We start from the raw sequence: 13,604 nt of genomic DNA, 5'->3' as shown, positions 1-13,604 counted from the left end.
TGACAACAATTAAGCTTAACACAACAGTTTCAAACACTTTTATTACTACAGGTGCGGTACATCTTTGATGGCTCATGGGATGCCATTTCTTTCCAATTCTGGTTTTGGTGAATACACTTTACACTTATAGTGCCAATCACTTGGAAATTATCATTGTCAAAATTACTCAAACATGTATCTTTTTCTTTTTTTTGATTTTCAGATACCTGGGGATCCCACAAAGCCATGTGAACTCTGCTACTGTATTCGCAACCACACAGCATGTGTCATGCAAGAATGCACACTGCATGTCGAGGGTTGCAGGCCTGTGTATGTTGAGGGTGTCTGCTGTCCTGTGAGATATGACTGTGGTGAGTATTAGTTCAATTACAACCAAGTATGGGGTCATCCATTTTACAACAGCCTATCTGATTATCTATGTCATCCTTTAAAACACATCAAAACATATTCCAATAAGCAAATTATGGAACACTAATGATAATAATCCAAATACTATGCTGGTGGTATGGTGATTTATCACAGATTAAAAATGCCCATAGTAGTTTTAATTGGCTTTATCCACATATATGTTCAAAAAATGCATTCATATTTGCACCACCATTGCATGTTTGTGTCCCTGTTTCAGTTTTAGTTCAGTTAATAGAGATAATTTTGGAGTAGTATCACTCTCTTATAAATGTCTTGATTACAAAGTGCTTTATTCTTAAAGGTATTTCCACACTTCATTTATGATGATACAGCAGGCATAACAGCACTGTAAATAATGTTATGATACTCGCGTTTAAGCCTGTGACCATTAAAATCCTATACATTTGTAACAAAATTTTCATCACATGCCACACAATATCTGGAAAAATGATTAAAAGGTTTAAATGTAAAAACGTATACAGTGTTAGTATTGCGTGGCATGAAACTGTGTATTGACTAGGCTTCATTACACTCAAAGCCACACAAGATGAAATAACTATGTGAGCCTCACAAACAGAAAGGCAAATACAGCTTGAAAATCATGTGAAGGCTTCTGCACATGTATATCCTCTCACCAAAGAAGTGTAGTTCAGTCTTGAGTGTAGCTTCTGTCAGAGTTTCTTATGTTTGAAGGTATTGAGAAATATTCAAAGATTTTTAGAGTCTGTGATGGATCAGTTTTGATTAACATGAGCACATTTCCGCAGTGCTTGGCAAGATCCCCATATATCACTTAAAGGACTACATATGAAATTTGTAGATTATGCTTTTATGGAAGATTATATTACAGTCCCATATATAAATTTAGTGAAGAAGCTACAGTTATTAATTTAAGGACACTGGGGCTCATGGTGAAACTTTCTGATGAGTCACCCAGAAGAACTGGAGTAGATGACTGGTGTAAGTAAAATACTTGATATTCAGTAACCTCTGAAGAGCCAAAGCAATGCCTTGCAGAATGTAAAAGCTGATTCAGTTGATGAAAATTTAAAAAAATGTAATGGGAAGGTAAAGTCTGTCACATTTTATCATATTTTAGAAGTTTATATGTGCAAACATTTATCTTACAGATTACCAGGAGTACACGACATCTGCACCGCTACTGGAAACAACATTGCGGCCAACTCCAGGCTTGCTGTTCACAACAACAATGGCTGGCCCACTTGATTGTCGCTATGGAGAAGAAACCTATGCTGATGGTGCGCTCATTGAAACAGAAGAACCTTGTCAACACTGTTATTGCATGCGTGGAGACATTGTTTGTGCTGTCCAAGAATGTGGCACACCACTTGAGAGAGAAGCTGGAAACTGTACTGCTTTGCCTCCGCAACCTGGACAGTGCTGCCCCCAACAGTATCAGTGTGGTAAGCATGTTAAAAAATTGAATGGAAACATTTCAGATTCTGTTAAGTAACGAGACAGTTCCATTAAATGAAGGAAACAAACTAGATTTGCAGACTTCTTCGTGATTAATGTGTGTCAAACAAACATGAAATACATTGAAATATTGTATACAAAACATAACATACCCTTGCAATCATAGACCTAATGTCAAAAGGTATCAAATGTCTAGTACACTACCTATTTTTGAACTTTCTCTTTGAACACTAATATTTCAATACTATGGACACAAAACGGCCATTCATTCTACCAGGGGAGTGTAACATATCCAGACTATGGTAATAACAGAATACTTGATTTTCCATGGTCTTAGAAATGATTTTTAACTGAAAATAAATGTAAAATACAAATGTTAACACATCTGCATTTGGATGGACCACAGCCAAAAGGCAATGACCACTTGACATATTGCTTCCTTCAGTTGTGCAATAGTTTAAAGATGGCATGCATTTGTAACTCAGGTCTTAAAATATCCTCAAAGAAAAACGCCACACAGGGATAAACAGTACATCAGGAAGGCCTACAAATGTCTCCACACATAGATATCACATGATGGGACATTATCAATAATGTCTTCCATGTAGGTGAAACTGTCTCTATTTTCAATACTAAGGGTGATTGATGGAGTTCTCCATTCCTTTTGCTTATCAGTTTCCACTTCATTTCATTATAGCTGTTGCATCTAACATCAACAGTCTTGACACTCATGTCTATGGGTACCTCTGCAATTTTTTCCTTTCACTGTTCCTAGAACCATAGTTTTCTTTGATGACTCATTTCATAATATGTGCCTAACTATTCTACCTCTTCAGTTGATTGTGTACTTTACTAGGCCTTTTCTTTCTCATTAAGTCACTGCAGGGCAAATTCATTTCTTAATTGATCAAACTACCTAATGTTCCACACTTCTGTAACACAACGTTTGCTAGGCTTCACCCTGTTGTCCATCCACACAGAGCAATGTTCCATACGTAGCTTTTCATTAACCTTTCTTACCTTAAGTTTCATATTTTTTATTCTAGCAGCTATTTGTCTTTTAGAAAGTCCTCTTGCCTTGTGCAGTCAGCAATGCTATATATTTTATGATATCCCTTCTTTATTTACTCCATTTTTCAAGACTGTGAACTCAAGCACTTCTGTAAGACTCTCTTGTCCAATATTTAGATATCCAGCATGCCCACCCACTATATGCACCACTAACTTTGTTTTGATTTTGTTTATGTGCGTATCATAGCCATCATTAGCAAAAGTTCCACTCCATTACATACTCAACTCAATTGCTGTTCACTTTCTATGACTACTAGTGATGGTGACAAACATCTGGTTTTAACAACAGATTGGCTAGTTGACTGTTTTTTGTTCATTCATTTTTTTTATTTTTATTTTTTTTATTTGAATCAAACAACTGAATGAAACTAGCTTCCTCAGTCATATCAGCTACATGAAAGTTTTCACTCAGACTCAATGTTTGAGTGTTTCACTTAATGTGAGACAACTGCCAGATAACAATTACCTGATACAAGTCTGTGACAGTAATGGCAGTTATATGAATGTTTTCACCTAGTCTCCCATGTTTGAGTGATTTCATTTACACACTTTTTCAGCCTATTTTGGTTATAGATGAGCCATGACTAGGCCTGCCATCTTTTTAGAGACAAATAACATATTTCAGTGAGAGGTGAATAAAAATCTCAGTTCAAAGAGTGAAGTATTTTCACAATTTATGTATTTATTCACTTAAATACAAATTGTTCATGCTTCTGGCACTAAAAATATGCATTTTTATTGTTTTAAAAAAGTTAATAACTGATGCTGCACTGTAAATTTACGTTTGTATAAATGAACAATTACTTTTTTTATTTAAGTTCATTGAAGCTCCTCCCCCTCCCCCCCCCCCCCCTCCCCTCCTCTCATTCTGTCATCCTGCTGCTTTGTACCCATCACCGACAACCCCAATTCTATTTTGGTAAATGCTGAGGCGATGCAAACACAAAGTTTATAAGATAGAATGTTTAAATTATTTGGTGGCTTAATCATTTTCTGTTTAAGCATATACTGTCACTTGTCGGAAGCATATTTTCTGCAAGAAATATTTGTCATCATTCGTTACTTTTCTTTGAATTTCTTTAATTAACATTGTTTCATAATATGATCACTCCTGCAGATAATGTATATCCCACTGAATTTATCTTGATGATCACTTTTTAACCAGTCATATGTTTCGTCCATTCCCTTGTCAATGAGCACTTTGGCTTTCTGATTCAGACACCAAGTTCACTATTTCATAAACACAGTATTAATAAAAATGGATGAAAAACTAAACTAAAAACTGCTTATTGGTGCTCAATAAAAAGCAAATATTGGAACAGCAATATGAATGATTCCTCCGAAAACTGAATGCTCCAGATTGTGTCAACTGTTTTCATTTGGTTGCTCCCACAGAATGGTGTCAGTTGAAAAAAAGGACAAGTAGTCCAACCAATACATAAAGCTACAACAACAAAACCGAATCAGTTGTATTCATTTAGTTGCTCCTACAGACCGATTTCACTTGAAAGAGCAAACAAGTAATTCAACTGACACATAAAAATACATCTAAATTACTCAATTTTTTTCCACAAACCAACTGAGTTACATGTTTTCTTCCTGTTTTTCCCATCACTAGTGACTACTGTCATCAGAATACCATATCATGCTAAATTTCTGTCCAAGTGAAATCAAAATAGCCATTTAATTCTATCAATGTGTCCCTTTTTTTAAAAAAATAAAGTAGTTTTGTGTTTTTAATTTCATTTTATTTAGATTGCTCTTCACAAAATGGATTACATTTCTCCAAATATGGGAGTTATTTTTGACTCACAAAGTTTAATTTAAATAGTTATTTTTGTGGATTTAATAGGTCAGTCACACTGTGCCTCAAGAATGTTAATTCCACAATTTCCAGTTGGTTGAGATAAATTTATTTTCTCTAAAAAGAAGTCTATGGAAGCCACATTTGAATCTACTGTTGATCCACAAACATACATCAAATCCACATCTTAGCTTTTTAAAAAAAAAAAAAAAAAAAAAAAAAAAAAAAAAAAAAAAAAAAAAAAAAACAGATTTTCCTCAAGTTCTCAGTATTGTTTCTTCCTTCTCATCTATAAAATGTATCATATTTTCATTCCTCTTACTGTAAACAAATATTAGCAGTGATATATGAAATATAAATAAATGCAACATTTACCATGCATATAAGATACAAAATTTGTGTGGTACTGTGGTTTGCACTAATTAAATGCAGTAATAATATTAGAGAAGGGAAGTGCCTTCTCTAATATTGTTACATTTCATCCTGCATTTTCCATTGTTTGATAAATGCAGTAATAGTCATTATTCACTTCTCAGAAACAAATTTACCATGTCAACAATCTTGAGAAAATGTTACTGTAAAGATGACACATGGTGTTGCAGACAGACAGAACGAAAAGTCCGTTACACATTTAGCTTTCAGCCAAAACCTTCTTCAGAAACGCAAACACAGACATGCATTCACACAAGCAAGCACACCTCTCACACTTGAGTCCCATCTCTGGCAGCTCAGATTGAGCTGCACATGAGATATGCTTGCTTTGTGTGTGTGTGTGTGTGTGTGTGTGTGTGAGTGTATGGCCACAAGCAAAATCTGTACCAGTCTTTCCATTGTTCATGTCCGCAACATGTGTCACCTTTAAAGTGAGTAGCAATCTATCCCTTTCCTAAAATTGTTTGTATACAACCTGAGTTTCCACTGTTTGATTTACACAATTCATGTTGTTAAGATCATTTTGTGCAGCAAGTTCTGTGTTGCATTTTTGAAAATCACATGGCAAAGCATTAAATAACTGTGCATAAGCATAAATATGTACATTCATGTGAATTTTCGTATTTATTTCAGATAATGTGACAGTTCCATTTGACATTCTGTCACAAGGAATGGAAACAGCTCAACCATCAAAATCAACTGATTCAACAAAATCTGATGAACAGGTTTCATTGTCAACTGAAGCTACTCTGGTTCAGCACTCTACCGTGGATAAAGAGGAACATGTCCAGCAGCAAGGAAGTCTTGATGAGACACAGGAACATCTGAATGAAGTTGAGCAAGGTTTAGAACAACATACGCACTATGAGGATGAAGAGATTGAAAAGGGAACAGAAATAGAGCACATCACAAATCCTGCAGAACATGAGGGACAAGGCACAGTTGAGCATTTCACACAAGCTGTAGAACACTTACCAGCAGAGGGCAGTGGGCATATTACATTAGAGAGTGACAGTTCTGTGACTGAAGCTGTCATTGCCTCAAGTGAGAAACAAAGAACAACACTGGAAGGTGCAGAAACTGCTACTGAAAGTCTAACAGAACTCAATGTTGCAAGCATCTCTGAAGGCATTCAAACTATTGAACAGGTATCACAGCAAGAGTTTACTTCTTCTCCAACAGAAAATGGCAATGAAGATGTACATGATGAACAGTCTTTAACAGCTGATGCAGACAACCATCCATCAGTTGCCCAAACAACATTATCAGGAGAATCTGTGAGTTCTAGCAGCATTGATGAACTTCCAGAAGCTCAAGTGACTACTGAACAAAATGTACCTGATATTGTTACTCTGAAAGATGAAATAGGCTTCACTCACAAGAGCACTTCTGCAACTCAGACAATGAGTGACACATATGAGGAAAGTGAACCTGTCACACATGAAATCATAGCAGCAGAAAGTGATTCCACAGAAAAAGTGGAACAACAAGATATCACACCACCTTCCCCGCAGTCCTCTCCAGCAAATGAATTCATTACTTCAGCAGTTGAAATTCAATCCTCCACGGATAAGACTGAAGAATCTGCTTCTGTTGAAAATATTCCTGATGCTCTTGAACCATCAGAAGGTCAGGAAGCAATATCATATGTTACAGACACACAATTACACGAAGATGAACACACTGTTGCAACTCCAGTAAGAACGTCAATTGTACCTGAAACAGGTGGAATCACACTACCAGTACAGGATGCCGAAGGTGAAATTGTAACTGAAGGTCAAGAGCCAACTGATTTTGAGTCAGGCGATAGAGTAACTGTCACTGAAAGCACACAAGAGAATGTCACAAATGGGCCAGTAGTAGAGATCTCACCTGAAGCAGACAAGATTGATGAAGTATCTCATGAACAGTCTGTGACAGAGGCCAATGTAGCTGAAGAAGCAGGCCATACACCAAATGATGTACTGAGTGAAGTACATGAAGTAGAACAGCAGACATCTGGTAAACCACCTCAGCTGCCAATGGAAGAGCATGCTACAGTTTCTGAAGAATTAGAACTGTCAACAGGAGTAGAATCCATCCATCATACAACAAGTAAATCTGATTCTGCAGATTTTGTCTCTGAGTTAGTTACAACTACCAGTCCTAACAAGCAAGAAGAGGGCAGTTTCCAAGCAACGGAAACAGTACTCAATGAAGATACTGATAATGATTTGGATTCAGCAACTAAGGCAGATGAAACAGAACATGTGACAGTGTTGCATGATATCATATCTTCATCAAGTGAAAGTGACACAGGCACTGGTCTCAATGAAGTACTAACCACTATGCAACCAGCAGTAGATGTCATTGGTATTACTCAAGAAAGCAGCATTGATTCACAGCCAGGTCAAGAAGCAGGTAAGCCAACTGAAGCAAGTGTGGCTGCAATTGGAGAGACAGCAGATGGAAGTGAAGCATCTGCTGAAGTAACAGACATCATAGGCACAGTTACAACAAAGCTTGAAACAACAGGGGAGGATATCAAAGAGCAACCTGTGACAGCACCCACTGAGCTAAAACCCTCAGCTAGTACAGGAAAAATTGATGAAGAGTTATTAATTACACATCCTCCTGAAACAGCAGAACCTAGCATTTCGAATGAAGTATCTTTTGAATCATCTGGGGATTCAACTGAGGAGTCAGTTCATCATTTAGTAAGTGAAATGAATGGTAAACCTACTGAAATACATACAACACCATCAGAAAGTGCTTTGAACAGCCAGTCATCTCATGAGGAGACCAATGCAATGTCAGAAGAATCTCAACAAGAAGGTTTAGGTGCAACTGAACCTGTGCCACCAAATGAACCAGTAGTAGTGCAACAATCCACTGAATCAGGAGAACTGTTTGAACAAGAAGGCTCCCAAAAGCCAGCTTCTGAGGAAGATGCAGAAGTAGTGACGGGTGGATCCATTCCATCAGAGGAACATCAAACTGAATCTACTCCACAGGAGACTAATGCAGCTCAGGAAACAGGAACATTTTCTGAAGCCAATCAAAAACCAGGAACACTGGAGGAAGTAGCAACTGAACAAGCTTCTGTGTCTGAAAGCCTCCATCAAGAGCCTGTGGAGCAACAAGTGATACATGAGCCTACTGAAACTGGCATTGTAGAGCTAAGTACAGGTGGAATTTCTATAATATCTACACCAGAATTTGATGACATTGAGCATGAGCTATCACAGCAACAAACCCAGAAACCAATTGAAGCAGATGGAAATCAATATACCACAGAAGTCTCAGCATCTGGAATCAGTGACACTGCTTCTGAGCAACAACAACCACAGAAACCTGCTGAAGATGGAGGACTGCCATCTGCAGAAGGTAGCGCAGTGACTCAAGAAACTGTAACCCCAGCACATGATGTTCCTCAGTACCATGAAACTCAGGAGTCAACTGACCCAGAGAAGCAACCAAATGAACTTCCACTGACAACCAGTGGAGTGGGTGGATTTGTACAGGAACTGTCAACAGCTACATCTATACAAGGCCCAATAGGAATCCCCACAAGTGGACCTCCACATGCACTGATTCCTGGAGAGGGTAAGTTTGATTTGCATTTTAATTTTATTCTTGAATGCAGATAACAAAAGAATCACTTTTTCTTTTACACATGTTCATTCTGAAGTGTAGTTAAAGTATGTGGTCACTGTTTTCACTGTGCAGTAGCAAAGTGTGCTTACACACAAAGATCTCACAGAATCAAAGTCTTATGAAACTAGCTTCAAATTGTAATTCACATGGGCCATTAAAAATTGATTTTAAATACAGGGTGTATCAAAAAGAATCATCTGATTTTAAAAAATCATAATTATTATGTTATTTGAGATAAGTGTGGGTACAACATACTATTGGAAAGAGCAAAATCTTGAGTTTTTCTTGGGGCACCACCACACTGGCATCTGGAAGTGTGGGAATTTTTAAATCAAAGGATTACTGAATGGTGGATTAGACGCACTGGATCGCATGATTCAGCCTTACATTACTGGTCTCCGAGGTCACTGGACCTGACTGTATGTGATTAATTCTTGTGGGGGTTTATAAATACTCTGTTTATGTGCCTCCATTACAAAAGACAATGAGTGAACTGAGACTTTGAATAACAGTAGCTGTGGAAGTTGTAAATCAAGACGTGCTCGCCACAGTGTGGGAACAATTTGAATTCCACATTGACGTATGCCATGCATCTCAAGGGGGGGCATATTGAATGCCTATGAAAAGGTATGAAAGAAAAAACTTTTTTGAGTTTCCCATTCATCAAAGAACAAAATTCATTGTGTATGTTTATTAGTTTCAAAAATTTAGACGTGCAAAATTGGATGATTCTTTTTGATACACCTTATATATTGAAATATGAGGCAGAGTTTGTTCCTAGAAAATACCTCAATGAAAAATGATATTGCTTTTCATCAAGTAAAGAGCAGCTACTGGTTAGGTGTTCATCATTGGGAAAGTATAGTGACTGCTTCATGCCATGCACTTCCACAGTGCAGATCCATACCAGATACCAAGCTCCCCCGATAGTCATCCACCGTAATCGACTGGATGTTACTTAAGAACAGTATACATGAGAAACATTAAGGCTAAGAATGTACCATTATATCATCACTCAGGTTTACAGTAAAAATATGCAGAACTCGTTTGCTTTGAATAAGTTTTTTAGTGCCACTGGGGTATAAGAATACGTGGGACACTATCAACATGATATTAGGTTTGGCTGCATACAAATACCAATATTAGTTCTGATGTGTGATTTTCATACTTAAAACCTAAATTCTGAGCATCAGCTGAGTCAGTACTTACAAACTCTTGTGATATGAAAAGCAATATTTGAATCATTTGATGTGAGATTATTATTGTTATTATTATTATTCTTTCTTTTCTCAGACGTTATGTTTGGTCAAAAATGGACCTTGATCAAGCGTGACTTCCTTTTAACTGTACGGTATATGTTATATTGCATTTAGGAACTTTCGGGTGATTGAACATGTATCAATAATTACGGATTTCTGTAGTTGTATATATAAGTTTGGATGTAGCTGTATTGCATTGATGTACTGGTGGATATTGTGTGGTATGACTCCTGTAGTTCATAGTATAATTGGTATAATGTCAACTTTATCCTGATGCCACATGTCCTTGACTTCCTCATTATTATTATTATTATTATTATTATTATTATTATTATTATTATTATCACTATTATTATTAATATAACTAATACCATACTTTCTTCACAAGTAATCAAACCAGTGAGTGAGTGAACAATGACAGCCAGCCATGATAAGACAGCCAAATTGCAGGAATTATGACTCATTTCTCATCAAACAAAGTCTACATTTTAGTATCAAACAAATGAAGTCACAATCAGATATATCATTAACAAAATTAGTAATGTGCTACTTTTAAATATTGAAATAATATTTTGTCATTTTAATTTGCTCTATAATTTATATTTTTATTTTTTTAACAGGTAATTGCCTGGTTGATGGTAAAACATATGCCAATAACTCAGAAATCCCACCTCCAAGCCACTGCCACGTCAGCTGTCATTGTATAAGTAGTATTGTTCACTGTGTCAGTGTGAACTGCCCACCACCTCCAACACATCTCAAAAACTGTACTCCAGTTCGACACAGTGATGATGCATGCTGTCCAACATATACTTGTGGTAAGTGCACATATATTTTATACACAGATACAAAGAAGACTGAAATATCTAAATTGATTTCTTTGGCACCACAGTGACTTAGTATTTGGCTTCATTGTGAATGTAAAGCCACTGGGAAAAGTAATCATACTCCATACATATTGAAGTACAGTAAATCTAATATCGGTTTCAGCAGCATTGGGGTTAATGGGAAATAATAGAGGGTTTTGGTTCAGTAAGCAGTTACGTCACTTTTTCATTATTTTGATTAAACTACAATAACTTTCCACAAACTGGTAATACATTTTCTTTGCCCAACCTTTATTCAGGCCACCAACAGACTGTAATAAGCACATTACATAACAAAACAAAGATTTACTATGATTCTCATTGAATTTGAAAAAAATAACTTCTCTCTTTCTTGCACAACAACTGTGTTTTGTGAATATTATGTCAATGAATAAATAAGTAACTAAAAAACAACAAGCTAACACTTTGCTTGTTTGCTTCTTTCGTAAGCCCCAGTCACAGAGTAGAAAGCTGTGACCTAGGACAGGAAATGCACAGGTTAATGTCTTGAAAGGACCTTCGAACTCTTGTTTGTACAGGTACTGCTCTATGCTGTGATTTTTGGTTTTAGCACTGCCATTTTGCATTGAGATTTGTGTTTCCTTAAGCTTAAAATGACCAGACGAGCACTTGCATCTAAATCAAGATACATGCTCCGCAGATCACCATTTGGTGCATGGCAGTCAGTATGCTGTACCACTACTAGTCATTTCTCTCCTGTTCCAGTCACAAACAACATGAAGGGTAAACAACTGTCTATATGCCTCCATCTCCATATGAACCCTAATTTCTCATATCTCATCTTCGTGATCATTACACAAAATGTATGTTGGCTGGAGTATAACTGTTCTGCAATCAGTCACAAATGATGGTTCTCTAAATTTTTTCAGTATTATCCCTCAAAGCATCTCCATAATACTTCTCCATTGTTCAAACCTATCAGTAACAAATCTTGCAGCCACCTGTGAATTGCTTCAATGTCTTTCTTTAATATGACAAGGCACGGATCCTAAACACTGAAGCAGTACTCAAGAGCAGATCACACTAGTGTCATGTATGTGGTCTTCTGCAGATGACCCACCCTTTCCCAAAATTCACCCAATAAACTGAAATCAATCATTCATCTTTCCCACCACAATCCGTAAATGCTCGTTCCATTTCACATCACACTGCAACATTATGACCAGATATTTAAATGACATGACTGTGTCAGGCAGCACACTACTAATACTGTATCCAGACACTACAGGTTTAGTTTTCCTACTTATCTGCATTTATTAGATTTTCTTCATTTACATCAAGGTGCCATTCGTCACACCAACTAGAAATTTTGTCTAAGTCATCTTGTATCCTGCTACAATCACTCAACAATAGCACCTTACCACACAGCACAGCATCTTCAGCAAAGGAGCAGAGACTACTGCCCACCCTATCCACCAGATTATTTATGTATGTAGAAAATAACAGTGGTCCTATCACACTTCCCTGGGGCACTCCTGACAATACCCCTGTCTCTTATGAACACTAGCCGTCAAGGTCATTGTAGTGCTTTCTATTATTTAAGAAGTCTTCAAGCCACTTACGTATTCTGGAAACCTATTCCATGTGTTCATACCTTTGTTAACAATCTGCAGTGGGACACCATGTCAAATACTTTTCAGGAAGCTATAAAAATGGGATCTGCCTGTTGTCCTTCATCTGTAGTTCAAAATGTGCTGTCCCCTTGCTGTGTCCAAATGACATCACTGCTGAGGATAACATGGTAGTTGGTCAGAAGCACATGACACTCAGTATCGCTTAGCAGAGTTGTAATTTGGTTTCCCTGTCCCTATGAAGTCACTGATTACAATGTTCTTCAGAAACAATAAAATTGATTTCTTTCCCCATTCTTGTCCTATCCAAGCATGAGTCCCATATCTAATGGCTTTGTAAGTGGCAGAGTACTGAAGTTTTAATTTATGTTTCTTCTACACCAACAGCAATGATTTAATAGTCCTAGGAGTTGATATAGTTTATCACTTAACTTTTAAAATTCCATGTTGCTCAAATAGCCAACAAATTAAAATGGAATCAATACACTGATGAGCTGATGAAAAGGAAGATACTCTTCCACTTGTTTGTCACTTAGAAAATATTATCTTTACCTGCAGTTTAAAAAATTAATTTTTTTTTCAAAATTCTGTTCCTTGCTATATTATAGATAACTGTTTGTGCAAGTATGTATAACACAAAATATCAATACGAATACTGTATTTACATGCCTCTACAACAATATTGTAATTCTTACATGTTCATCCTATAACATTTACTCATAGCAAACAATAAAAGTCATAAAATGTGTTTCCTTATGAAATGTTCTTTTATATACCAGAGGTATTTTTTATGGTGCCTGCAGGTACAAAACAGGACACAGAATCTCCAGACATTAAAAACTAAATTGAATTGTTTTATCAGAAATTTGGATTCTTGGTTTGCAAATGCCAGTTAAAATGTATGAAACAATATTTATTATAACTAAGCCCCTATTCACTTGGTACATAATAATTGCTGTCGTCCACCATAATCAATATTTTCACATCATTACTAAGTATGAAGTAAAGCAGCTGAAGACTAAAACATTACATAATTTGCACTGCTAGTGTCTTGAAGACATTATATAATTCATATATCATTAATGATAGTAATTACTGT

At 36.5% G+C, this 13,604-nt stretch overlaps 1 protein-coding gene across 1 annotated transcript in view; it reads left to right on the top strand.

The window, feature by feature from the left end:
* The window catches only part of LOC126180299 (mucin-17), an 88,692-nt gene that overhangs the window by 61,224 nt on the left and 13,864 nt on the right, over positions 1-13,604 (top strand). The window contains exons 5-8 of the mRNA XM_049924686.1: positions 203-350; positions 1,539-1,832; positions 5,786-8,737; positions 10,668-10,865. Of these exons, the coding sequence (XP_049780643.1) occupies positions 203-350; positions 1,539-1,832; positions 5,786-8,737; positions 10,668-10,865 (3,592 nt within the window). The remainder of the gene's footprint in view (positions 1-202; positions 351-1,538; positions 1,833-5,785; positions 8,738-10,667; positions 10,866-13,604) is intronic.

Source organism: Schistocerca cancellata, chromosome 1 (assembly GCF_023864275.1).
Source record: "Schistocerca cancellata isolate TAMUIC-IGC-003103 chromosome 1, iqSchCanc2.1, whole genome shotgun sequence".
Classification (NCBI taxonomy): domain Eukaryota; kingdom Metazoa; phylum Arthropoda; class Insecta; order Orthoptera; family Acrididae; genus Schistocerca; species Schistocerca cancellata.
The sequence above is the reverse complement of the archived record's forward strand: the minus strand, read 5'-3'. Positions and strand labels throughout refer to the sequence as shown.